Here is a 27,310-nt window from a genome sequence, read left to right as displayed (position 1 = left end):
CATATATATAGATTTCTTGATGTTTTCTCTTTGTTATGTGATTTTATCCTCTTTGCATACATATGTCTATATCAGAATAGAAAAAAACCTACATTCATTGTACGTCGCTTGTTAAGAAAAATGTTAATGACGTCACGACAGTAGTCGGCAATATCGTATAGAGGATATTGCATTTGTAAAAAGGCACTCGATATTTTCCCCTTTTCTTCTTTATAGGGCTTTGTGTAGATTTTCCGTTTTACATCTTTACAAAAAACAAGGCAAACAGATGGAAAGCACCGGTATGGCTGTCCTAGACGAATTTTTTAAAAATCGATAATTGTGTACTTAATTTTTATCTGTGGCTAACTAAATATCGAGTAGTACTGCTTCTATGATTGTTCGTATGTAAATACGGTCCTTAATAGGAGCTCTCTGCATGTCCGCGTAAGCACGACATTTTAGAAAGTTCATCTGTTAACGTTTTGTTACTGTTAAAGTAATATACAGATAGATACATATAATCACAATATATGAATCCCAAAATATTCCAATAGACAATGGAAAAATGCAGTGTTCGACTAGTGTAACAGTCTAGGACAGCGTTTTTCGGGATGACTTCTCTCTCGGTGGTAATTATATAGAGAAAGTTGGAGGACTGGTGTAAGCTCCAAATCGCAGCATATTTTTCCTCAAACCTTTTTTTTTTTGAAATACATTGTATGTGTTTAGGTATGTATATGTATATATATATATGTATATATCTTCATACATTCTTAGTAGGCACCATGGTTTGTCTTCATTCAGCATCTTCACATATATGTATGTAGCACCATTGTGAATTGCTGCTGCGCAAGTTACCCCTGGGCAGAAAATGTTCAGGCGGGTAACCCCCTGTTTTTGACATCGTTTACTGACTGGATGGAGCTTGCGGTCAGCACATTGGATCGCAAGGGAATAGTAAGCACTGAGTAAAATGTTTTTCCTTTTGTCCTTCATTTTGGATTGTTATGCCACACAGTGCGAGGAGCTGCTACTCTCGTCTTATTGATAGGATCCTCACAGGAAAGATGCATCGTCGTTGTCTGGGCGTGCGAACCGAACCTATGTACCAATGACTATTTCCACTCGTAGCCACTCGTATCGTCTACCTGGTTTGACCGCTAATAAGGTCGATATTGGTTCCCATGATGAGCTCCATAGCTCCATAGGGGATTCCTGCCGTTAGCGCTGTACGAGGTGTCACAGACGACATGGAAGAGATTGGGCTCACCGGAGAAACAGTAGATATTTTTGAAACTGAAGACGCTTGCGACGTAGCTGGCGCTGGGCCAGGCGATATAGCAGAAACAGGTGAAATCGATGGCGCAGCACTGGGAGTTGAGCTCCTGCCTCCACTTGAAGGCGATCGACAGTTGCGGACATCACTGAAAGGTCGATGGCGGTTCATGTGCAGCCGGAGGGTAGTTTTTCTCGAGGACCTTGAGTGTCAATGAAGAGCGAAGTATTTGAAATGTTATTTTGCATATCGAACTAGCATATACAGTTCACATTATTTATATTTGCCTGTTGCAGGGCCTGCAGTTAACGATTCATTAGTAGCACGTGTAAATGCGTACAGCGCATTAAACGAGTACCTTGTGAATATCCCAGAGAAGTGTTTTGTTCGTCGCATATACACTGTAGGAAAGGACTGACTGTCACAAATCGAATATACGACACTAAGTCATGTAAAACGCTCCCATTCATGTGGTCAGTATAAGATCATGATTGTCAATAAGCCCTAAATGCTCACCGTGCTTTACATTTACAACGAACAAATATTTTAAGACGCTCATTCCTTTTTATGCAAAGTGACTCGTAGAAAACGGTCAGCATTAGATCAGGAGCATTTACCTGTAGTCGCAGAATGGGCAGCCAAATGGCCGTTCGCCTGTGTGTTTCGAGCGAATGTGGTAAGTGACATTACCACGGTTCGATGACATATAACCGCAGAACTCGCAGCAATGCATTCCAGTAGCTCGGTCGGTTAAGATTCCATTGCTCGATAATACCGGTGAACTAAGGTCGAAGGGTGCAAGTGGGCCGGCTGAGCGATTTGAAGCTATCAGCTCCTCCTTCACAGTTGAAGTCACCACCGGTGCTAGATTTAGCCCTGCTCGTTGGAGATTCCGTAGACGAGGTTTGCCGACATAACAAGACAGTCAATAGCGACAACACAACACAACAAAACAAATGCAGAGCGGCACGAACGCGGAGGAACGGCAGCAACAGCAGCAGCAAGACCAATAACAATAACATACAAAACATTAGATAGCTGTTTAGGTTCTATTCACCTTCCGTAGGTTATATCCGCGAGCGACATGCCTAGATCATGCTACACGTTAGCACACAGATGTCACGAAATCGGATGATAGATATATCATATGGGTTTTGGAAGTCTTTAGAGAGGACAATGGGCAATCAATGTAATTTCTTCTTATCCGAAAGAAGGACTTAAATTCGAAAACAGTGAACAATTATTACAGGGAAAAAATACTGGGTGAACGTACAGTACACACATACAGGAAATATACGCCTGAGAGTTGGATGGTCGCATAGAGTGAGAGTTTAAGGTTTTAATTCCGTAAACAGAAATGGAATATTGAACAATATTCGTAAGGTTATCGTAGAAATATGACGGGATCAGCTAGGGCTAATCAGAGTAGAATACCATTTACAAATCCATCTGCTGTCGGAAACATCTACAGGTGGCTGAGCAATAAAAAAAAACTACCCATTATCCGCTTTTTCTTTCTTCAGACTTTTCTAGTCGCGTTCTCGTTTTCGATCACTTTCCTATAGTCTGTCATTCCTCATGCACTTCGTTTATCCGCTTTATTGTCATTCAAGGACTCCAGAGCAGGAAGCACTCGTAAGCTATCTGTTATATTTTTGATCAGGTGCCACGTCTGATCGCAGCATTGGAACGATTGCGAACAGTTACACAGCTTTGTCGTTTGTCACAGGCATTCATCGCAGTCCGTCCATTCACATCACAGTGTATTATACTATGTAGTGTAGGAACCAGTGTTCGTAAAGAAAAAGAACACAAGATAGCACGTGATCGTAGAAGAAGCTCAACAGAAGTAGGTTGACTATGAGCTTCATTACTGATCAACAATCAGATAAAAAGAAGATCGATTATCGCCGCATGCGATGCGCTGACTTAGTCGAGGAGGACAATCATGACATCGTATTAATAGAAATAATATTGATGGCAGTGATGATGATGCTGACGACGACGACAGTCGACCGGCAACCCAGTCACGGCAGAGAGTATAGGGCGTGTATCAGATTCGACGAACATGGTCTGAAATGAGAACCTCATATTAGAGTAGGTTTTGAACGTTCTAGTAATAAAACTTATAGGGATTATAAATACAGTCTGTGTACACACCTGCGAAGAGCCGGTACAATATATCTTATTGAACTGTGATCTACGTCACTTGTTCTTTAATAAAGATGCAATACTATTTTATGGTTTCTTACAGATAGAATACCCAGATTCTGGTACCGTTCTTCTTCACACTAAGTCAGGCCCGTCACAATTTCCGTCAGCTGGAGATGAAGTAATTGTTAGTTGTCAGCCAGGAAGGATTCTCGTTGAGGTCGGGAGCCCCATCGTATACGCTCTTAATCGGGGCGTAAGTACTTGCCAATCCGATGGCACGTGGAGTCACCGTTTTAACTGCGTTAAAAAAACCAATGACTGAAACTCGTCCTATTTTATATCAAATCATAGTCTGTTCATCTGGTGTGCTCGAAGACCAACGAGGCTTAATTGCTCTTTTTCTATGCAATTTAGGCCTACACAACTCATGCACGGTTAATAACTTTAACCACTTGTAAGTAATATCTGTAATGGACGTTAGTTGAAGTGGACGCTAACAAAAATAGCGAAAAAGTAGGATATAGATAATAAGAGAAAGTAACGAAACGACCGTAACATCAAGAATATTAGGGGCAATAGAATCCTGAAATTTCAATCATAGCAAATTGTACTCTTTACTTTGCTTGCAAGGGAGTATATCAGTTCCGATAAAAGCAGCACTCGCAGCAAGGCACACCCATTTAGTTCGAGCATCATAACGTTCAGTACTTCAATATGCTTAACGAAGACTGAACACTTCAGATGGCTAAGATATCACTTGGAAAGAGTGCGCATACGCTGATTGCCAAGAAGAATCGTTATCGTCCCTCATATGCTTATAAATAGCGTTATCGCGTTAGAAATGACAGTTTGCAACGCCCCCTTACTTCGTACCGTAACTTATTCAAAACCTTGAAAGTCCTTCTTTAAATCTTCTAATTTCCATTACCTAACTGACAATGATTCAAGAGTGAATGATACCTTTAGCGAACTGTGTCGTTTTGTATTAGTGACAGAGGGAAATCGTCCACCTTATATCAAAGTTACAAACACGTGGCATTTACTTTTTGAAAACAAGTTTTACGCTTTCCGTCTTTCTTAGTTCTAAAGTAATTCTCTTATTAGGACTCATTTGGCTTAGCTTAAATTTACCTTTAAATAAGCGGTACTAGAATCATTGAAACTACATGATGAAGCTATCACACGAAACAACTGTAAATCTTAAGTGCATTGTGAATCATATTATTCATATAATTATTACTGCTATCATTGTAGTCAGTTTTTTTTTTCAAATTTCTATACTTGGTTTAGTGGGCTAATCATCCATCGCTGGGCAACGTATCTGATTATCTTTACATAATTGGCTTTTATTGGGACAAGGTTGTCCTTACTCAAGGCCCTTGAGTGGGTAGCTGTCCCCCTGTCCTTCCTAAGAACTTCTGTAGGCTTCAGCGCTTTTTCGCGTTTAGGAAGAAGGCACGTTCCGTTGGCAGCAGTATCGCATAAAAGGTCAAGAGGACAGCAGTGTACTGTCCCCGAAAAAGAAACGACATCGGGCAAAAAAATACAATAAAATTGACGATGCACTTGCACCGGCCAACATATTTTCACTGGAATAAAAAGACACGGTTCTAATAAAATATATTAAAAAGATTTGCTGTATTTTGCAATTGCATACCATTGATGTTGCCGTTAATAACTTAAAATTAGGTATTTATGTCCACCTGTCAAACTAGGAACGCAAAAACTATCGAAATATTGTCTTCTTACAAAAATATAGAGTACAAGTCATGCTTGTGAAAAAGTTATTAGCTAATATATATAGTAGACTGGAGCAAAACTCACATTGTTCACAGGTTGTGTTTAGGTAGCATAAATCCTGGCAGTTGGCGATAATTGCAATACAGAAAAAATAAGAACTTGAGAAGCGTCGTCATTGCAGTGGCTCGTAGCTAGTCCAACTGAAACGAATACTTTGATGGTTAGTTTACTCTATGAAGCAAACAGGCACTTCAAAAGTCGATAATGAGCAACAGATATACGTAATGCAAAAGGAAAACACCATTGGTACTAACAAATATAGATTAGTCACATAATTTATTTACACATGGAATGTAAATATTAACGTTTATCCATTCGACATCATCGCCACTATAATTCCTCTAAATAAAAGCTACTTGTCCAATTCCGTGAGCCTCTGCCTTCTACAAATCAATGCCTAGAGGTGCCTGACCAGCTGTGGGAAATGTAAGCACTTCGGCCTTCATAAAGCTTAGGTCAGGAATCTTGTTTAAAACTTCCTTGGCAGCATCACTTAACTTCTCCTGTCCACTAATATTCGGACTTTCGGCAGGGTTCTGTCCCATGCTGGGACTGCTATTCTCCTTTACGAAAAGACTACTTTGCTTGACGGGCTGTAAGAACGCCTTGCTGAAGCAATCGATAGCGAAGCGGGGACAATTAGCTGGCGTTTCGTTAATACAAAGAGCACTTAGCAAACCCTTACGTGTCATACTATTATCATACCGAAACACGACACACGGCCAATTGTCAACATTTTCGCAGCGAGACAAGTCTCGCTTGACGCTAGCGACAAAACTCGCGCCATCGACATTTTCCGTTTCAGAATGTATATGTCGCTTATCATCGATGTTTTCGGTATCTTCGGTGGTAAAAATTGCGCTGATGGTGGCTCGAAACAGGTCAATAGTCAAAGGCCGTACCTCATCTGAGAAAGTCGTATTCCCTGGACACGATAACAACACACTGGAAGTTATAGGCGAGGGAGCAGCCTTGAAGTTTGCAAATCCTTCTGAAAATCCTTCGTTAAACGCGGCCTGGTCAAAATCACCGAAATCATCATCAATCGATTCGCCTTCAATAGTCTGCTGCTCATTTAAACACGTAATTCCGTTGACTGTTAGCAATGGCAAAGGTTGAACATCGCATCCAGCCTCTGGCCCACTAAACTCCCGAAAGTCATCTTTGATATCACTGAGGTTTCCTGTGTTTCCGTTTTCCTCATGGCCTTTTTTCGGTTCGACTGGAAGTCCTTTCGTACTGGCAAGTTGTTCTTCGCTAACTAGGTTACATTGCTCGGTCTGTTCACGTTCCACGACGGTGTCAACAGCATTTCGAAGAAGCACCCTAATCACGTCTCTATCAGCATTTATCCCATCACAGGTTTCGTCAACGGCGGAATCTTTTGATGAACGGTGATGATCCCAACATGATCGAGCTTCGTTCACACTATGGGCCATATTATCGATGACATCGCGTTTAGTTGCCAAAAACGTCGAGTCGCTTCTTCCCTCTTGATACAGAGAACTTTGTGGAGACGAAGACACCCCACCTATTTTGCTACTCTGTAGTGAAGATGTTTCGTCTAACTTCCCCACACAGTCGCCAACTTTATTGGAAGCTGTACAACTTTTCGGATCCGGTTTCTTTGAACACGTATCATGTTGAACGGAAATACTCGCAGATGTATTCGAGATAGTATCACACTTGTCCTGTTGCACTTGTTTCACTGTGATGGGCTTAGCTGAGTCACATTGTACCGACGACGAGCTTAAATCAGTTTTTGTCAGCATTACACTTTTTTTAGGACCTTTCTGTATGGATAGCATCTCATTATTTCTAATCGTGGGTTCGTGAGATGCCGGTACTTGGAAATCTTCAAAATCTCCGAAATCGTCGATTTCTTCATCCATGGCTACAATTTCGACAACTGTAAGGAAACTGCTTTCGGGATACGTTACTCATCTGCAAACAAACACAAATACACAAACCTATTAGGGGCACTGGATCACCATATTTGCATAAACATTAGGATAGCACAGATATTAATTACAGTTACAATATAGTAAATCATGAAAAACATTTTCCACTGGTAGCTTGACAATTTATTTATTGTATTAATTTTGATTATATACGTAATGTCGTATTTCTACCCTTCATTAGAATTGGAATACCCTTGTTATTGTTGATCAGTTGATCATAATTTATATCATCATTACCGTACGCTTTCCTTAAGCTGTTCATGGGCATTCCTATATATATATATATACCTTTGTCTACATATAGACGCGTCTCACTCACATCACAGACTTATGTTATTAGATTCGTCCTTCGCAGTATCCTTGAACCATCATCACATCATAGTGTACATAGTGAAAAGGTCGCGGAGCATCTCATATCGCACGTGTCTTGCAGTATTGGCTCTTTTTTTCGATTTAGTCTTTTTTTTCAATACGCACGAACAATAAGATCGTTTCTTAGTATTGTTTTGCAGGAGACATGAACATGTTTTAATCCACGAAACTATCGGTGCCGTTTGATTCGCAATACAGAACGCGATACAAGTTCGACAAACATCAAGTTCAACCCTGCCAAGACCACGAATATATATGTGTATTTATGCATGTATGTATGTATATATATATATATATATGTCCAAATCTAATGACGGTTTTATGTGTTCCATGAGAAAGATATTAAAAGTTTTTTTCTTTGGTCGATTTGATCGACTACCTTATTGGCGTCGATGTATCAACAGAATACTAGAGTATATATTAGCACTCATTAGGTGAATGCAATCAGTTCCCCTACCACGGTTACTATAGTATATTGTAATCTGAAGGTCATGTAACTTCTACAGTTAATTAGAGTTCACTTATTTCATCTTACATTTATACTAATTTTCGCATGACTCATTATGAAGGCGAAGTGAAGAAAGTTTACGCCCGTCAATTGCACAAACGTGTTAAATCAAGTGACTGATAGCAGGACGTGCGTCGGCTGACAGACCAGGTTCCGTGTCGTGTATGCCAATTTTAGGGCTTGTAGAGACAAACTTGATAAATGAATTGTTATTGGTAATTGATTGGCAAGTGGCTGTAGAGTACTTCTAGTGCCTTAGTTCCACGAAAAATTTTACTTTTATTCATTTCCGTCGCCACTCTCGTTATGATTATTCATTCGCTCATTATGCATCATATAATATTTTGCTATTACTGACATTTTCAAAAGGCAAATAGTTAGTTACCATCTTTTTCAGAGCTCAAGAATGTTCCATATGCACTGCTCTAACGCACCCGCGTATCTTGTCACATCATCATCCTTTCATCACCCACTAAACACGGAACCACGCTGATAATGTGCGTAGCGCCGTATGATTAGGCGAAACAAAAGAGGATTAATTACTTCTTCGCTTGATTTTTTTTTGTCTAAGTTGCGGCCGCGTTCAGCCGAAGGTAAAGAGAGAGCTAAGAGTTTGTCGAGCTTCCCTAGCGCTAATCTTCTTCACTTTCGGTGAGGTCCCTATCGAGATCACCGCGCTGCTCCAGTAGCTGTAGGACGTGGTCTACAGGGTGTGGTTTGCCGTCTTCACCGACCGAGCAAGGCTTAACGACTCCGCCGCGCGTCAGGCGATCCATTAGTTGAACCAGCTGCATAGCTTCGTATTCCTTCTGCTCTTGGGTCATTCCCTCTATTGGATGTGGCTTCGGTGCTTCGTAACATCCGAGTACAGGATTTATTGAATCCTTGTACTTCGTGTACTCCTCGGTGTCGCTGTTCTCACTCTCTGATGAATACTGCCCTTGGCCGCGCCCGCCCAACATCAGGCCACGGCTTGCAAGAAGGCCAGCCGCATTACCATAACCCGTATACTTGATAAGACGGCCCACTTTCTCTTTGCACAGAACGAAAAGCAGATCCGCCGCTGCGCACTTTACCTCGGTGAGGGGTGAAGTCATCAATCGGACGAGCTTGTTCCGCAAGGTGTCCCCTTCTTCCGGGCGATTCATGACGTCTTCCAAAGGGGGGAGGATGCGACTTTTGAGATACTTGCGGATTACTCTCGAACCCCGTGATGCCTCGGATAGGCACAGTAGAACCGGGACAAGAAATTCTTTCTTGTGCGGCGTGTCCAATTTGTGCTCGAGTTGGTCTATCAATATGTCCACTGCTTCCATGTTGTAATGCATGAATTTCTTAGTATCCGAAGCTATCGTTGGCGATAATATCCCCTGTAATGCCGTCTTGCTCATGTTGCTTAGTAAATTTATAATTTCGCCCACCATCTGCTTGTCTTCGCGCATGTCTAACAATAACTGCCGCAACACTGCGACCAGCCTGCCAAAGCAATCCTTGTTCTTTTGTTTGTCTTTTTCGTCCATGTTTACAGTGAGATTGTAGAGCACTTTAAGTGCCCAGGACAAATAATCGCTCGAATCGCCTTGTAATTTTTCAAGAATTTCGCACAACGGGGGAATGGCTGCCAGTTCTTCTCTCACAAAGGTGCGAGTATCCGCCTTTAAAGCTGTCATGCCGAAAAGAATACGCATGTCAAAATGCTGGATATCCCTGCAAACCTCGCCAACGGTTAACATACGTTTCACTAGCGACTGCAGGGTCCCATTAGCTGCGCACTGATCCCGAATTGCCACGCTGTGAAAGATTAAATTGCAGAGTACTTTTTCAGCTTCAAGCACTGCTTTCGTGCTCTGTGGCTCGATCGGACCCGAATTCGTGCTTAGCTTCGAGATAGCGCACAACTTATCTACTACCTCAGTGTTAAATACTGAATCCGTGAGACGGTTGTCTCTACTAAGGATGCGTAACGTGGACAGTGCTGTTATGCGGTCTTCCTCAGAGCCCTCAGTGGCCGCCATTACATACTTTACCTTGCCTGAAACTTCTTGCAAAAGTGCCTCGCCAAAGTGGAACACCTGCGCATTTTCATTATTAAATTTGACAAGCGCCGCAGCGCCCTGCGCCCAGTCCATCGACATTCTTTTGCTCGTTTACTTTTCTGGGTTTTCTCGTAGCTTTGCTTACGACCTCTTTGTAAGGTACGACTGACTGTTTTGCAAACGAATTCACGGCTAGACTCTGGATCTGTTGGGCACGATTGACCTGACTACTGCTGATCAATAGAAATGTCAGTTCGTTTTTATCATCTAGCAGATGCTTTAATCGATGCACAGGGTGAACACCGGGTTGCTGAACCACGATGAGCTGATAACACGGCACAAGATGTCTGTTTTCTCCGCTCACTCGATTTACCTCAAAACTGCCTCGGCGCCTGGCAGTTCTTCAAAGATGTTGACAATCTCTGCCGACGCACTGCACTATTCGTTCTTTACCTTTTCAGTGCAATGAAGACCCGCCCGATAACCTTAAGATAGCTCAGACAGCTCCTGCTGCCTTACTCGCACCAGCCGTCGTTGAAACCTTGTGGTTGCCGTCGTCGTCGCTATCGCTGTAGGCGTCGTTGCAGATCGGCCGCTGTTGTTGTTGTTGTTGTCTTGAGTATAGTGCGTGTATCTGAAACGACCAACGTGTACGACCGTCAGCAGCACTCCAGGCCACGTTCTTCCACAGGTAAGATTTCCATCTCCATATGGATTGTATACAATTTGAAGCTTGAGTGGTAATTCATTCCTAATTCGTAATGCCTCACAGTTTTTTTCGGTTTCGATATCCATTGCTCTCTCGCGTGACCTACCACGTCAACAGCCTATCTGTCTGTTTACATTTATGTCAAATAGACAATGAATAATCTAATAACCTATGTGGTGACCAATTAAAATGTGTGACGCCTAAAATAGATGAACCGAAAGCAAATCAAAGCACCGCTATTGCTGCTGTTGTTGCTAGATGGACGCAACAGCAACGCATTTCATATCATATCACAACATAATACTAGGTCTCACTAGTGCCCTCTACCCCCAACGGTCCCCAGTATACGGTTGCGGCTGGGCAACAACGCATTATACTTGCCACTGTGTGACAACAAAATCGACCTACTTGCCCGCGAGTCAGTCTGCCAGGGCCATGTCTTCGACGCGACGCGTTTTGCGGTGCAACGGTTACAGCTTTAGACTGCTGACTGCTAAGCCAGCAACAACAGCTAATTTGCAATCTGTACCCGCTGACTGCGGCTCGCTTTGCCAACTTGTAATCATCAACACCACAATCACCAACGTCGTTGTCGTCGTGGTCGTTTTGCTTGAGTAATGTGGCTGCGCGCGCGCGCAAAGCGCGGTTTGCCGCGAAACCGTTGCAACCGTTTGTCAGGGCCGTTGCTGGTGCCAGCGCTGTTTCAGCTAGTGTTCGTACCATAGATCGTAGAAAAGAACGCAGTAGCACTGCGCGCAACGGAACAGTGTCTGAGTATCGCAACGGTCGAAGAAACGAACCACCGTAGCAGCAATGGTGACAGCAGCATCATTATCAATAGTATCAGCAACACCAACGGCAGCGGCAGCCGTCGTCTTTACGACGACAACAACGCCGGTAACGGCAACGAATAGCATGACGGCCAACCGTCGCTCCAGCTTTCCCCGCCTCTCACATAACCGTACGGGGGACAGGCATATCGTCATCCTCATCATAACCATAATCATCATCAGCAGGGTCGGTGAGCCCCCGCATTGAATGAGCACGTTGCGATCACGTTTCGTGTTCTACAGCATCACGACTCTGATTACTGCTATTATTGCTCACGGGGGTTGGGGTAAATGTTTCAAATTCAATAGGAATACAATTTCTACGTCTCACAAGGAGACTAAAAGAAAAGGGAAATGCGATTGTCGATGACCGTTTTCTGCCAAATAAACAATCAAAACAAAAACGCCGAAAAACGAGGATTCACCATGAGGTATGAAATTCGCATTGTTCCGTGTCTTTTGCTCAACACGTGACATTAGCTACTTATCATATAGATTAGTTTTGTTTTCAGTCAACCATATAACTCATTGAATTGAAGCGTAACATGATGAGAGACTACATCACATATCTGAAGTATAAGTATTCGGTGAGTTGTCCTGTTTTTGTCTAGTGATTCATCGTAGTACAGAAAATTAAAAGAAGTTTCTGTGCCTACTGTTCCGGCATCGATTGTTTTTAAATGGACAGCTGGCTCGCAAATCATTTAAAGATTTGTCTGTCCTATGGCCTGCTTCCTAGGATTTTGTTTATGCGACCTAAGAGGTCTTGTTCTCGCATTCGCTCTCACTCTCTCTCTGTCTCCGTCTGTCTACGCCCGAAAATAACCGGAGGGACCCCGCAACGTCCCTGCGCATTATGCATATGTCATGAAGAGAGGTGAATGTACAGATCTCAGAGCAACAGCAGCATCAGCATCAGCATTATCGCCATCATCATTATTATCATCATCGCGATCATAGCCCACGTTGTGGATATTTTGAGGGGGTAGTGCCTTTGCTGCTTCTGGTCGCAGCAGCAGTTCAAGCGGCGTCACAGCGCTCGTCGTCTCTGTCGGCGCCTCGGCAACGACGCAACGGAGCTTCATCTCCCAACATTTCTACCTCTACTATCTACTGCTACCCACCAGCACAGACGCCGCCAACACACGGCCTCTACCGGCAGGAGCGCAGCATAGTTTGCTCGCTTGCTTGGAGCTCCTCGTCGCAGTCGTTGTCGTTGGCCTCGTTGCTGCTGCTGCTGCTGGTACTGCCGTTCGTCGTTCAGCCGTCGCTGCTGTTGTTGTTGTTAGCGATTCGCTCGTCGCAGTCAGTCGCAGTAGTTGCTATTGCTGCTGCTGCTCGCATTCGCTTGCTCCTCGCTTCCCGGAGGCCCCCCGAGCCTGCCGCCGCCGTTGCTGCCTTGCCTGGTGCCTACTCTCTGTCGGTATGTCTGTCTCTAGCCGAACGCAGTCGCTGGACTGGCTGCAGTCGCTGACTGCGCCGTTGCCCGACGAATCGACAGGCAACACCCGACGCAGCAACGGCAACGAAACAACGACACTCAACGGTAACGACGACGATCACGAAGATAACAACAACAGCAGCAGCAACAGACGCACACCACTTTCACTTGCATCATCATTAGTGGGAGCGGCAGCAGCAGTAGCCGTATGTCCACCGCGGGCGACAGACAAACGGAGACGGGACGATAACCAGAGACGCAAGCAAGTAGCAAGCGAAAAAACGAGAGATTTCTTTTCGCACTGTCGTTTAACATTAAGGAGTTAACACATGACTGTAAATACATGTATGATTATTGCGCCGAAAAAACAGATAAACAAAAGAAAACTGTACAGATATATAGTCAACGAAAGTTAGGCACACACTGTAACTGATTGTGGAGATGGCAGCCTAGACGCTATCAGAGCTAAAATGCTCCCCGTTTTACGTGGGGTTGTTGATGCGTAGGCAAGAAAACGTACGCAGAAGAATAACTTACGAAACTCGCACGTATTAAAGCCAGCCGTATAGAGATGAAAGCATCAAAGAAACATATGCACAACAGAGATACACTTGCAAGGCAATAAAGATCGAAACTAGCACGGACTGAAAGTGGTATGTTATAAAAACACATACAACCATGATAGCGCGACTAACAACGGGTTGATTCGCACGATTTGCGGTAGTCTGAAGGTTTGCGACAGCGGCAGCCCGTCCGATTCATGCATTGCATAAACGTATTCGACTGATCACTCAGGTCTGCCGTCCTGATTTCTTTGCTGTTTGTTACTTATTGCATACTGTCGCATATTGCATATATATAGAAGATTATTTTGTTGAGCCTGCGCACGCTTGAAGTGCATCGTCATACGCTCTGGAACAGCGTACGCTTCCCGGATATCGCGACTACACATGACGACTCAAAAACTTTTGCGAACACGTTTCGCAATCTTATTCACTTCGGTGCCTTTCACGTTCACGACAGGAGCGCCAAGTGCCAGAATCTAATAATCATGACGTCACCAGTTACAATGGAACATCTGCTCTCATTATCTGTCTCGTGACTTTTGCTCAATCACCGACTATAGCAATACGACTTCGCGCGACGTTTTTCAATAACTTACAACGATATCAGTATCTACAACAACGGCGTACGCTAACCGCAGCGTCAGCAGCAGCAGCAGCAGTAGCAACAACTGGCACCAGCTTTCGACAATACCGTCAGCGCTGCGTCTTTCACAAGCACCAGCCTCGACACGACATGTTTTAGAGGTAGCTATTAACGGCAACTACTGCTAATACAATGGCCAGACTTACAACTGCCGCTAACACTAACACAAATGACAGCGATTGTAGCATCACCGGTAGATTCGCCTATGACTGACTACTTGGACACCCACTCGTTGCGGCTGTTTGTCGTTCTATGGCCTTTCATCGGTATTATGCGTTAAATGTCGCAACAACAATAACAAGGGTAACGACGGCGATGGCAACCACAACAGTTTCACATGCAACAGTGGCAGGATCAGGAGTAGGAACAGGAGCACCAGCATTAACACTACTACTACTACTACTACTACTACTCACCAGCGTCGAAAGGACTACACGCAGGCCAACGACACGGACAATGGCACGCAAGGACGCACCGCGACTAGTTGTATCTTCGTGAAAACACCAGATCTAGCAACGTCGTCGCAGCTAAAGTTCCCCCTCCCATTGCAGTTACTACGATCACTACCACTACAAACGCGACCACACCGGATCGCACCGCACGGCGCACTAGCGGCGGCAGCAGCACCAGCAGCAGCAGCAGCACCAGCAGCAGCAGCAGCACTGGTAGTGGTAAAGTCCTGCTACCGTCAACAGCGGCGGCCGCACAGACAGACGGCGCAGCGTTGCTTCTTCTCTGCGCACCCAACGAAGAACGAGTGAGCGCGTGAGCGAGCGAGTGAGGAGTAAGCGAACGTAAAGCAATAACGCCAGGACGCTGGGGCGCTCGCAGCTTGCTACCGCTTGCCTAGTGTATCAGACAGAGCCACAACAGCTCTCAGACGTGCTCAGGCCACGGCGGTGGCGACGGCGGCAGCAGAAAGGGACGGCGAGTCTACTGCGAACGGACAGAGACTGTAGAACAGGCGGACACCACAACTGAAGCTGCCGCTGCTGTCGCTGCCATCACAACCACTCAGTCGTCCACTTCTGCCGCGGCAGCGTTCACCGAACCACTGCTGTCATGGCTGTCGCTGCAGCTTCGCCTGCCTGCATGCCTACCTGGCCAGCCAGCCAGCCAACCAGCCAGCCGCTCAAATCGCTGATGACGATCGGTCCATCCGTCCGTGCGTGCGTCCCTATCCAGCTTGCGACGGACGCTGCCAGACAGACACACGGCCAGCCAGGCCCACAGCAGCAACGACCGAGGCAAAAACGAGACCATGACGAGAACATCTCACACGGACCTACACATACACAGACACAGCGGACAAGCGACGGCATACAGCATTCGCATCATGTACGCACGCACCGTCACCACGGCCAGCAAAACTCACTTAATAATCGTATGGTCGCCGCCGCCGTCGTCGTTGACGCAGACTGTGCCGATACTGCTGCTTGCTGCACCGAGTGGAGCGGCAAACTAGCAGCGGCGAGCAGCCCACCGGACCAGCGGCTGGCTCGTTCAGCGCCGGATGGCTGGTTTGCTCGCCAATCGTGGCCGTCGATGCGGTTCGACGCAGTCGTAGCAGATGTGCGCAACGCTCAGACACACCCCTGCTGCCTACGCTAACACCGACGACTACGGCCTTTATAACATTTCCAGCAAGGTTAGCTGCTGCTGCTGCAACAGCAGAAGCAGGCCATAGTACATTAAGTAGCCTTTTCCTTTTATCCTCCTTCGGATAGTTTTGCTAGAATAGATGCATACGCACAGTAGTCAAGCACGAAGATCGATCGATGCGTCAGGCGGAGGAGGGGGTAACACACAATGGACGCTCTGCTAGTCATAGCCAAAGTAGCACTCGCGCGCATACGTCCAAACGTGTCTGCTTGATACTCACCAGTTTGATAGTCGAAGAAGAGGCAAAAGGTATAAATAGTTGCAAGTGTCGAGAGGCCCCCACCGCTCTCCTGCCGCTGGCATTCACCACCCCAACAAAAACAGCAACAGCAGCAGCGCAGGCTACATTGATAGAGTAGTAATAGCGCAGGCCGAGCGACGCGACGGCGGCGGCGGCAGCAGCAGCACGGGGATACAGCACACACAAACAGACAATGTGCCTGATGGTGGGTATCTCAGTGCCGCTGCAACCATCGCTGCCTCAATCCAGCCATCAACGATGATGATGATGATGATGGTGATGATGATACAAATGGCTCCTCCGGCGCTGCTGCCGCCATCGCAAACACTTTTCAACAGAACGAGGCACCGCTAATCGCTGAACTGCGATAGTATACAACACACGGAAAAGAGAAGGAGATTCATCGTTGGCTTCCCTTTTCCTCCTCCCCTTCTTTTTCCTCGCTATCGTTGTCGTTGTTTCCAGACATTGAGATAACCCCTCCATTCAAAAAACACCGCCACAGACCCCATGTCGCGTACGATATATTAATCGTGGATAGGGAAAATCATTGCAACGACGACATTGGGAACACTGGGAGATCATGCATCTAATTCGGCGTCTCCGGCCGTCAAAAGGAACGAGTAGAAGGCAGAAACTGTCCAACTGACGGATCGGAGGATGAGCGAGCGGGTAAATTGACCAGCGAAAATCAGCTAGCCGGCTCGCGTGCAAACAAGAAAACAGTGCGTACTAGTCCAGTAGCGTTGGGCTGACTGCCAAATCGCTACGCACGCCTCATCAAAAGATCTGTTCAGATCGTACGTCTGCTCAAGCTGCTGCTAGCGGTTAGCTGACCGTTACATGGGTCGTTTAGCCTTTGCTGGAAAAGAGGTCGTCGAAAACTTTCGGGGACATACGATCTCTGAGACTGCGGGGTGAGCACAATACGCACTTTTATCGTAACATCACGATGCACGATTCGTGTATGCACTCATATTATGTACATCCCGAATCTTACATAACGTTTTGAATAACATGTGTGTGAGTGTGTATGTATGCGTGTGTCTGTGTCTTTGAACGCTATTAACACTTACACGAAGTGTTAATGGTGACGGTCGCGGTTGTTGCTGACGCGGTTGCAGCTTGGGAACCTTTGTTGATTTCGTTGTCCTTTTTTTCCGTTAGCGAGATTTTCCGGGTTCGTCCGTTTTCACAGAAATTCGATAAAACAAGCTGTGGGTCACACACTAGCAGGGACACTTAACAGTCGTACACTTCAATCATGTTAACAAACATCACGGCTAGTACAGATAACGACGGCAACAACAACAACAACAACAGCCAGCCCTCTCCCTCCTCATATTTATCTACTGTTCGAATCTAATCGCTTTGTATCTTGTCAATTTCATTTAATCTGGTTTTGTTCGTGTTGCGAACGCAACAAGCGAATAACGCGGAGCCCAGCCGACCCAACCGACGGTCAGAGCTAAAACGCCGTCGATCCTGAACCCAACACGGTCTGCGCATAGCAAAGCGGTGGGAGAGTGGAAGTTCTTGTTTGTTTAGATTTGCAGAAGACTGGAGTCGCCACTATCGCCTTTAACACAGCTGCTGCCACTGTAACTAAGCTGCGCAGTCGCGGAAAGGGGCCAGAAAGGTAACAACATGCTTAGCGTTCCACAGCGGATACGGTCGCAATATGCATGATGATGATAACGAACGGACATGAACACCCTCCACGAATTCGTTCGCGCCAACAATGGAGCGGCTCATAGCAGACGACGGCCATGGCTGTCGCTGGCGCCTCCATCGAGCGCTCTAGTGCCGACGACACTTATTGTATGATTCGAATGCCTGTTGCCTGCGATCGGCATCGTAGCTTCTATCACTGCTATTCGACGAAGGAATCGGACGAAGCCGAACAGCGCAACGGGCGTCAGACACGAAGGAAACGTCACATACGAGTCGAGCGGTATTCTGCGCTGTAGGACAATGCCGAAGACGAGTGTAAGTGCTCGAGTCGCTACTAGACGCTGCCGCCACGAGCCTATCGTAAATAGAATCACCACCAAACGGCAGGAGAGGCAGATAATGAATGAAGAAATATAGTAAAAAAACAATATAACGAACGACGAAAAAACCATAAACAGAAAACAACAGTTATTTTTTTTAATCTGTGCTCTGTTTGTTTTTTGCATTTTCGTATCGTTCGTTTTCTCGGTTGTCTTTTGCTAATCGCCTCATTCATCGATCGTTAACAACAAGTACTTATTTCCCTATAAAATTCTTCGAAGAAAGACGCACACACGGTCATGTTTTAATGAACAGCAACCAAAATCCTGTGATACGATAATCAAACAGGTAATATTAGCTACATGCGCGTAAAAAGATCATTTGTGTACTAATCTTAGCAGTTATCACAGCCGAGTTACGTAACGTGCGTGGATAATGATAGGGAAGATCTTCGTTTTGTGAGTGTGGTATATAGTGAAGTGGCGCCATACAGGGACGATCGGCAGCACAGTAGGAGGTAAGTGGCTTTGTTACCTGAGAAACCTTTAGCTTCGTACAGTGATTCCAAAATTTTTACTATACAAAAAAAGCACATTTTCAGTGAATTCGGTGTTGTTTTGTTTTTCCATTGTTAGCGAGTTGTAATGGACAACCCTCTCACTACCCGAATTCCGAACTTTTATATGTTTTCCGTTTTCTACTATTTGATACAAATTATATATTTATCGTATGGCGCGATTCGAAACACAGGTCAGTCCCTGCCAATAGAAAAAGTTATTTCCAAACGCTCCTTCTCCTACTTAGGCAGAGTGTTTATAATAATGGTATTATCTGTTTATCTATCTTTCTAATTATATAGCGTAGGGCTGAATCGTATAAACCAATACACAAGCTTACTATTTAGGCTAATATCTGTTGTACCGTAGAAAACTAGCGCGTATTGTGTTTGCAAGGGTACAGGAGTGTATCCGACGGCGAATAGATGCAAGTTATTTGAACTGTACGTATTTGACCATCGAATTCGATCGGCGATCCTGTCATAGACAAATGGAACGTTCCGTTGTTTGTACACGTAGCACAGACGCTTCTAGCTCCTGTCGACATGTGTTTCCCTTCGGATATCTCCATATTTTCACCTGACCACCAAAAAGGCTGTGGCTGACTGAAGCGTGATAGCTTTAGAGCAGAGGAAATCAATATTCATGTAATCTCAAACTGCAATAGCTTATTTATTTATTAACTTTATTTAAGAGACTTCTACATTATTTGAACTAGCCAAAGCTGCAGTTTTAATATATTTTCACACGGGTATGTATGAATTTATGTCAAGCGGTAAAGGTAAATTTATTTTCCATCTCAAATCGCAACTGAGAGGGTTACAGTTCCACCTTGACAGCTGCAAAATAGTAACAATAATAATTAATATTACTATTATTATTATCAGTAATAGCTAAATATTAAGATTTATTCGGGTAAACTCCATATGAAAACTTAGTGCATAAGTTCTAATTTTGTAAAGCTAAGTAAGTCCAATTCAGGTAAATTCCGATCCAGCGCTTTGAACGCCAAGCTCCACTGAATCCAGACAATCTAAACAAGCAATATTTTGATAATGATTTATTATGTTAAAGGTGTGATTTCCTTATTTCAAACAACACGAAGTATTAGCTGCAGCATAAATAGCCATGGCAATAGAGTTATCGCGTTGGATTTTGCTAATATGTTTCGAACCTGATTTAAGTCAACGAAAAAAGTTCCATAAAATGTGAGAATATAAAGTACTATTGAAACTAAATCTGATGTTATGAATGTTATGATTTTCTTATTTTTGGTGTTTTAGGATCCTCGATGGATGACGTGTGATCGACCATGGAGCAAGGCGGAGGAGAAGACGAAAGCCAGCCCCCAGTAGAAAGCTCCTCAGAAGACCTTGACCCGATACTAAACGACAGCTCGTCATCAAGTGATCCCTTTGTAAACCAGGACGTTTTTGAATCTGGAGTGGACGATAGACAAAACCAGAACGGTGAAGGAGTATCAAAAGACGACGACGAAGACAACTGGGAAGACGTCACCGAAGTGGACACTCAAGCAACTATGGCCACCAGAGTAAAACGGATTGAGATTCTTTTAGCGGTTAGCTGTCTCGCCGGAGCTGTAGTTAACCAGTTTATCACTGCTGGTGGACTTCGGCGTCTTACGAGGGAGGCACCTCCAGGACATCCACTATTGACAAATGTGTCGTATCTGGATGTCTATGACGGTGAACTAAGTACCGTATACGATGAGTTCTTGAAACATGAAATCACCGTGACACTGTATTATGCTCCGTGGGATGCGACCAGTCGCGAAAGCCTCCAAGTTCTCGACGAAGTTGCCAAGGAATTTCAAGATGTCCGTTTCGTGGCAATTAACTGCTGGCAAAATTCAGCTTGCTTCAAGTACTACCAGTTTAAATTCTACCCCTCAGTAAGTGTGTATGTAAGAGGTCAGGGCAGTATACAATATCCTATCTACTCAGCACTGGCCAAAGATTACTTCATCACGTTTCTTCATAATGTCATTAATCCAATAACGGTTGTATCATCAGATTACGAGTGGTACACGATGAGGTCGAGGCATTTTGCTGTTGTCACAGTTCCTCAAATGTACTACCGATTCGGCTATAGTTTAGCGCTCGAATCGTTGAGGAAAGATCCTCGTCAGCGAGTCGGTTTTGCGGTGCTTGCTAAAGGAGGCGGTGATACGGTGCGGCTTCACCTGTGGAACGAAACGCTTACCTACGATGAGAGTAATAACCCAACTGTAGCGTCAGTTTCAAAATGGGTCTACGCAAAGTTTCATGAGCCAACTGGCTATCTGATGAACTCAGGCTACAAAAGCAATCAAATCTCTAAACTCGTGAATAGCACTAAAGCTTTCATCGTGGTGAGAACTCATCCAAACTCGAGTTTAAATCTCAACCTGCATATGATGGCGCTCCAATTCTACTCGTGCCAAGATACTTATGAGGCACATTCGAAACAAGTTCTATTGTCGCTTCTGGTTGGATCTGAGGATCGTTCTATCAATTGCAAACGAATGCCATATCCCTTTGAGTGTACCTCGACATCAATGAAGTGCAATACTAAATCACCGGTCGATATTTCATTCATGAGCAACTGGGCTATACCAGTTTCCATAACGTGCCAGCGGCTTGAGAGCCTCTATCTGCGACACTTAGAAATTAAGCGGATCTGCCAAACTCATCGAACACAGCCAGACGGTGCCAAACATCCAAAGGGCCTTCTCTGGGGTCTTGGTTGTGGAAAAGAGCACTTATTCAAATTCCTCACGCTCGATGGCGCGCTCTATGACCAACTGTATCCGCTGGAAGCGCCGGCCATCATTTATGATGCTGAGGATGACATCAAATATCTTCTGCCTCAGTCGCAGTTCACCGTGCGTGGCATCGAATTTTTTGTAGCTCGCTATGCCGTAAAGTTACGAGAAAAACTTCAAAAATCGATGTCTGTTGTACGACATGATCTATTCCACGATCAGCCAGAGAAGTTCGTTCCACCTAGCGAAGAGGTGGTTGGATCATTGACCGGATCCAGCAGGTCAAAGAGCGGACAACACATCGTGCCAGCGGAGTCGGCTTTTCGAGACACGGTCATTTTCTTCTATACGAACTGGTGTGGTTTCTGTAAAAGTGTCGCTGCAAACTTTCACAGAGTGGCGCACTTTTTCAAAGCCGCGCCGATCTCATTTCGAACTGTAGACGCTGAAGGAAGCCGATTTGAGGACATCCGATATTCGCCCGATAGCTACCCGCAGGTCGTCTTCTTTCCAGGAAACAGTTCTGACACTATCCGCTATTCAGGAAACTGGCGGCCCCAGTGCCTAACACGGTTCATTCTCAAGCACTGCAGCGACAAGGTGCTACAATCGCTCTGAATTGTCGACAAGCGTCCACTAGGACTTCAAAAAAGTTCTCTGGCACACCGTAAACAAGGAAGAGCAAAGATATAGTGACTGTGATCTATTTAAATACGGAAATACAGAGCAATAGCATACTTTACTGTTTGAAATACTTGGCTTTAATGCTAAAGCAGATCCTATAATATGACAGATTTAATACAAGTTTTGTTGAATTATGATGAGTGACTGTACAGTGTAAGAAGCATAGGGTAACCCATATGATGCAGGTCTAAATAAAGCCGAAATAAACTATTTTCATTGTATACGTTGTACAGAATCATCGTATTGTTGTCATCAGCATTAAATAACGTCGAAAACCTAATAGTCTAATGCGATAAAGACATGCGAGAAGGATGTCACTATATAATATTCCGTTTTAATTAGTTTTCGAAAATATTCCATTTAAGATTTCTGAGGATTGCATTTCTATATATATTCATGACTTTGGAGCTGGTTTTTAAAAGAATAAAAGAACTTAATGAGTTATTCAAATAGAGACAAACTTTTGGCTGAAAACTCATTGTTCAAAAGTTTGAACATACTGCTTGAAGTCGAAATCCTATTAGAATCATTTTGCTATAAGTCGTTTGACAGTATATTTAATTTAATATGCAATTAAAAGGAGTGGAGCTTGACTAATAAGCCTTTCGGTATAAGTTTTTGGTCCGTGGTCTTTTGGTCCTAGAATGCATCGTAGCCGCCAATATAGAAACTCCAATGTTATTTACTGTTTAATGTTCCTAATGGCGCAGGAATAGCCTAACTAGTATCGCAAAGATCTATTCGTCAAGTTTGTGATTTCTGAAGTTCGGCTTAAGGCTTCGCTTTCCTCAATTTTATGAAACACAAATTAAGTGACTATAAAGGATGTGACCATTTTTGGGTTCTATCCACTGGTATTAAGATTCGTATAGATAACTATAAAACAAACGAAATTAAAGTTAAGATCCCGTATGAATTTACTACAGAAAACTGACAACATAAATATAATCATAATTATTTGAAGTATATTTCAGTTAGAATAGCTCATAAAATTCTACATGACTGTCGAACATGAAACCAGTTTTTTTACAAACTAAACCAAAGTCAGTGATTGAATAACATGATAAGCTATACAAATTTGGTATTAACAACTAACCACGAAAACGATTTGTGTAGGACTCACATTTTTTGAAAATATAAGTAAAAAGCAAGTTTTTTACTAACTTATTTAATATTTAAAGATATTTTTGGGAGTAGGCATTTACAACGCAAATTCAGCTACCCTGATATTATATGCAATATCAACTATTCATATAGAAAGAATCGGTATAGACAGAATACTCGATTTGGCAGGTTCTACTTTAAAAAGTACATCATTTCTCCAGCCTGTGCGAGACGTTATTTCCAGTAACTCAAACTGTCTTTAAAAAATACTCTAAGCGCCAAATACTAATTAAAAAAAAGTTTTACAACTGAAATTTGAATCTAACTACAATTGGGTGATTCTCAAAAGTCATACTACATTATTCATCTTGTTATCGAAGGCACCTTTATCAGAGGTGCCGCATTTCGTTTTTATTCAGCACACCGCATTAACTTCATCGTAGAAAGTCTGTACATATTTACATGCTGTAAGTCTCGTCATTATGTTTCTTTGTTTTCTTCTACTTGTACGCTATATTTTTGCTTTCAGTTACCTTTCATAAACATTTTCACTCTATGACTTAACTATATATTTATTGTATTTATGAGCATGATTTATCAAACCGTATTGACAGTTCATACTCAACATTGCTCTAGAAAATTTTTCTCGCTGAATCTGCTTCGAGAAAAAAGGTTAAAAATTTCACTATAATTATATTATTAACAGTTATCAGCAGAGGGTATTCTGCTGTGGCTGCACTTGTCTTCATTTAGGGAGCCTCTCTAGGTGTCAAGCTCTATTTGTCTCTCTTATTCGTCTGCAACGAACTGCTCTCACTCTTCGATCGCTACTCAAGGGTAAGTTTAAGTTTTTTGGCTTCAAACTCCTTTGCGTCACCGTGCTGAAGATAGAATTTACGCTTCATATCCGATACCAGTAGGTCGGTGAGCAGAAACACTTGTGCGACGTTGTACAATAGCGTCATGGCGAAGTAAAAGTTGGCGTTTCCTGAATAGGCGAAAATCCACTGTTGCCACATGATTGGTGTCAGGACGAGACAGAGTGCGATGGCTGTGAACACTACAATGACCTGACGCATCAGGTCGAATAGATGTCGAAAGATGGGAAGTAACGAAGAGTAAAACGCAAAATCGGCAAGACTTGGATACGGTTTGAACACGGACACCGTGACAATGAGTGTCCAGTACAACAACAGTGGATCTTTGCGCAGCTTAATTGCCAGTGGAGCCACATAGATAAATACGTTAAGGTGGAACACACACAGGAAAAACCATCGAAAATGATCGAACAGTTCCGTGAAAAAGTACCAAAATAAGCCGACGTTCGGCGTCAAATCAGTGACGGCGAGCTGAAAGTAATATGCAGAGATATGCGAATCGCTATTAAAACTCATCAACTGGGCTAAAATTGCTGTGTACGCTGACAGGAATAGAATACACGGGGTCCGATGTCGAATGAACAGTACCGCTGGCACGACAAGAATAACTGTGTGAAGACAGCGAGACGTGAGCAATGCCAAAGTTACCGTACTTAGCGGCCAAGCGCCGTACACCATAGCGAGTAGGCTAAGAGTATGCAATAGATTGTCAAATATCGACGTATTCTGTGACACACATGACAGAATATTGAACGGCGATAAACAGTAGACAGTGAGTACGAGGGTGGGAATTTGTCGGGCTGTTGCTATCGTCAGAACGAGTTTTCTTGAGGATTGTGCCTTCGACAGGCTGCGATCCTGATGTAACAGGATCTGGACGCATTTCTTTGACGCTGCGTAAAGAATGAGGCCAGTCAGCAGGTCAACTACAATGAAGAGATGCACAAGACCGTTACTTCGAAGGAACGTCAGCAGAAGCGAATAGAATCGAAGCGACAGATATGGCTCATGAAGAATATCACCTAGAAATCGAGAAACCCGAAACAAAGTTTTGTAAATAAGTTTAAATTATCTCTGTCACTCTACCAAATGAATAAACAGTTCACGAAAGTTTTTCATATTGTAGGTCTGAAAAATCGTGAGGCATTAATATATTTGATGTAAGTACAACTCTGACGAAGTAAAGCCTTTGCCATAGATTGAGCATCAGATGAAAACGTAGTTGGCTAAGCAACTGCATTAACAGATGCTCCATAGAAATTGACGTATCACCTTTGTGCACAAAGTAATAACAAATATCAAATATCTAACAAGTTAGGATGTTGCTATAAAATCTAAATGAGATTATCCTAAACTTTCACTGCAATAATAAAACTGTATGGGTATGTCTCTTAAAAAGTAGGAAAATGCACTGAGAGAGAAAACTTAATTTATCGAAGAAAAACTCTTAAGCACTCTAAAGCACTACGAATGATACTGCTGCTGCTTCCAACAAACGAATAGTGCTTTAGGGTATACAATTTTTATGTAAAAGAATAATATTGCACCTTTGGGCACATCGAAAAAGTGTTAGTGTTATCAAGATAGCATGCTACACCTTAAATTACCTCATTATTGGAGCAGTGGGACTTACAAAGCCTTGGGTGCATTTTCCAAAATATACCTAGTACTTTGGTTTTAAAAATGTAAATGAATGAATTAAGAAATTATGAACATACAGTCACCATTCGTAATATCGTATAATAATGTAAGTAAGGATTCGTAATATTATAGTTTTATAAACCATTTCTGTATTTTTTATATTTTTTAAATTATAATTTTTAATTATAGTCTTTTGTAAATTATAATTGATCGTAATAATTCGAGTAAATATACGCTTTTATTTCGAGCCGTAGTATTTAAACTCTGGTAGCTGACGTTTTGTTTTTATACCCAAAAATTGTATACGTCTTCACAAACAACGCAAAAATTAATGACCAGGTGCCTAACAACGGCGGGTGTTGTCTCAAAAGGTATACACACTTTGTTTCAAAATCTATACTGCTAACCTGAATATGGATTGATTCCATGCTTCTCCAAAAAGTATCCTTCAACAACTCTCTTCCACGAATTCATCGGTGTGCTGAGTTCGACACGATCTGCGATTCTACCCCGGAATTCTGACCACATTAAAGCTAATCGCAGAGCATAGCCACCAGTTATTAGAAACACGGCGTTAACCGCGGTCCCCATGCTTACCTAAGATTAACGGAGTTTCACGAATAATAATTCGAAACAATAATTGAAAGGAAAAATGACGAGTACTCTCCGAGCGCTCCGATGAGGGAGGGAGCTCATGTGAGGTGGTGGCAGCTAAACAAAAATATTACACACACGCCACTCGGTCATTGCGTGTCGATGTGTCGGCGGCAGTCAGTCAATAAGCTGTAATGAAGATTGTGGTTTTTCCGTATATGTGAAAATAATATTACATTCAAGAATGCAATTCAGAGTGGGGTCGCTGGAAAGCAGAATTCCAGAGGTGAAAGTTCTGGGACATTTTGGGCCAAAGATTCGCCAAAAAAATAACACACCATAATGCAACAATAAACCAATCTAGAATCGGACGAGTTATAGGGAATTTATTTTATCCAAGGGACCTCTAATTCATGACATTTAAATCTGACGCAACGATATACGGCCACCACTATGTTTGCGTCTTTGCTGCAAAAAAGACAAAGCACGCAAAAACTTCGTGTGGTTTTAGACATATGCGTTAGGCCGCGAAATGTTATGCTGCTTCGTAAAATGTCTGTTCGAGGGAACGCGATTTTTATGATAGTCAGTGATTATCAGTCATAGTCTGTCATCTATATTTTCATTTATATGGATATACCTTGTAAATTGTTTTTGTTAACCCTCTCACCTCTATTAGAAATGAAACTCCTAGCTTAGTCCTAAGATGTGTTCTAGTGCCAATAGACTTTCCCTCATTGGATTTAAGAAAAGTAATTGCCAAAAAACATTCACATGTTTATTGGTAGGTAAAACTTCTATGGTATGAATGACGAAGGTACTTTTTTTTCTGATTTAGATGTCAGTGAGTATTACACTGAACATTGCTGTTTTTGTGTTTGATGAGGTATCTATAAATGGAATGCATGAATC

The 27,310-nt window shown here is 43.3% G+C and overlaps 5 protein-coding genes across 24 annotated transcripts in view; 2 read left to right on the top strand and 3 right to left on the bottom strand.

Moving 5' to 3' along the window:
* The window catches only part of LOC111244782 (sushi, von Willebrand factor type A, EGF and pentraxin domain-containing protein 1-like), a 38,713-nt gene extending 33,642 nt beyond the window's left edge, over window positions 1-5,071 (top strand). For 5 of the 8 annotated variants that reach the window (XM_086979251.1, XM_086979250.1, XM_086979252.1 and 2 more), the window contains exon 28: window positions 3,513-5,071. In XM_086979251.1, the coding sequence (XP_086835377.1) occupies window positions 3,513-3,734 (222 nt within the window). In that variant the 3' untranslated portion in view covers window positions 3,735-5,071. Of the gene's footprint in view, window positions 1-1,000; window positions 2,762-3,512 lie in introns of those variants that run through there. The other 3 variants (XR_015320394.1, XM_086979254.1, XM_086979255.1) reach the window with 2 other exon arrangements.
* LOC111244787 (uncharacterized) lies at window positions 1,127-3,355 on the bottom strand. The gene is made up of 3 exons (XM_022792210.2): window positions 2,756-3,355; window positions 1,876-2,134; window positions 1,127-1,460 (listed from the first exon to the last, which is right to left on the bottom strand). The coding sequence occupies exons 1-3, from the start codon at window positions 2,757-2,759 to the stop codon at window positions 1,127-1,129; spliced, it is 597 nt and encodes a 198-aa protein (XP_022647945.1). The 5' UTR covers window positions 2,760-3,355.
* A 388-nt stretch (window positions 5,072-5,459) lies between the features above and the next one.
* On the bottom strand, window positions 5,460-17,638 carry ric8a (ric8 guanine nucleotide exchange factor A). Of its 10 annotated transcripts, none has more exons than XM_086979266.1 (3): window positions 17,258-17,631; window positions 10,543-10,723; window positions 5,460-7,156 (listed from the first exon to the last, which is right to left on the bottom strand). In XM_086979266.1, exon 3 carries the CDS (start codon window positions 7,102-7,104, stop codon window positions 5,596-5,598), a length of 1,509 nt encoding a protein of 502 aa, XP_086835392.1. In that variant the 5' UTR covers window positions 7,105-7,156; window positions 10,543-10,723; window positions 17,258-17,631; the 3' UTR covers window positions 5,460-5,595. The 10 variants fall into 10 exon arrangements, with proteins under 10 accessions (XP_086835392.1, XP_086835394.1, XP_086835395.1 ...); XM_086979268.1 differs by lacking the exon at window positions 17,258-17,631 and adding an exon at window positions 16,161-16,295; XM_086979269.1 differs by lacking the exon at window positions 17,258-17,631 and adding an exon at window positions 16,032-16,148.
* A 371-nt stretch (window positions 17,639-18,009) lies between these two features.
* On the top strand, window positions 18,010-22,416 carry LOC111244783 (thioredoxin domain-containing protein 11-like). Of its 4 annotated transcripts, none has more exons than XM_086979263.1 (3): window positions 18,010-18,170; window positions 18,652-18,693; window positions 20,017-22,416. In XM_086979263.1, exon 3 carries the CDS (start codon window positions 20,046-20,048, stop codon window positions 22,113-22,115), a length of 2,070 nt encoding a protein of 689 aa, XP_086835389.1. In that variant the 5' UTR covers window positions 18,010-18,170; window positions 18,652-18,693; window positions 20,017-20,045; the 3' UTR covers window positions 22,116-22,416. The 4 variants fall into 4 exon arrangements, with proteins under 4 accessions (XP_086835389.1, XP_022647931.1, XP_086835391.1 ...); XM_022792196.2 differs by having other exon boundaries at window positions 18,012-18,170; window positions 18,578-18,693; XM_086979265.1 differs by lacking the exons at window positions 18,010-18,170; window positions 18,652-18,693 and adding an exon at window positions 19,227-19,380.
* Window positions 22,417-23,129: 713 nt separating this feature from the next.
* PIG-U (phosphatidylinositol glycan anchor biosynthesis class U) lies at window positions 23,130-26,532 on the bottom strand. Its single transcript, XM_022792208.2, has 2 exons — window positions 26,212-26,532; window positions 23,130-25,185 (listed from the first exon to the last, which is right to left on the bottom strand). The coding sequence occupies exons 1-2, from the start codon at window positions 26,393-26,395 to the stop codon at window positions 24,113-24,115; spliced, it is 1,257 nt and encodes a 418-aa protein (XP_022647943.1). The 5' UTR covers window positions 26,396-26,532; the 3' UTR covers window positions 23,130-24,112.
* Between the last annotated feature and the right edge of the window lie 778 nt (window positions 26,533-27,310).

The sequence above is a fragment of the Varroa destructor genome, unplaced genomic scaffold (assembly GCF_002443255.2).
Source record: "Varroa destructor unplaced genomic scaffold, Vdes_3.0 BEIS01000002.1, whole genome shotgun sequence".
Classification (NCBI taxonomy): Eukaryota; Metazoa; Arthropoda; class Arachnida; order Mesostigmata; family Varroidae; genus Varroa; species Varroa destructor.
Note: the sequence above shows the minus strand (reverse complement) of the source record. Positions and strands in the feature narration are given on the sequence as shown.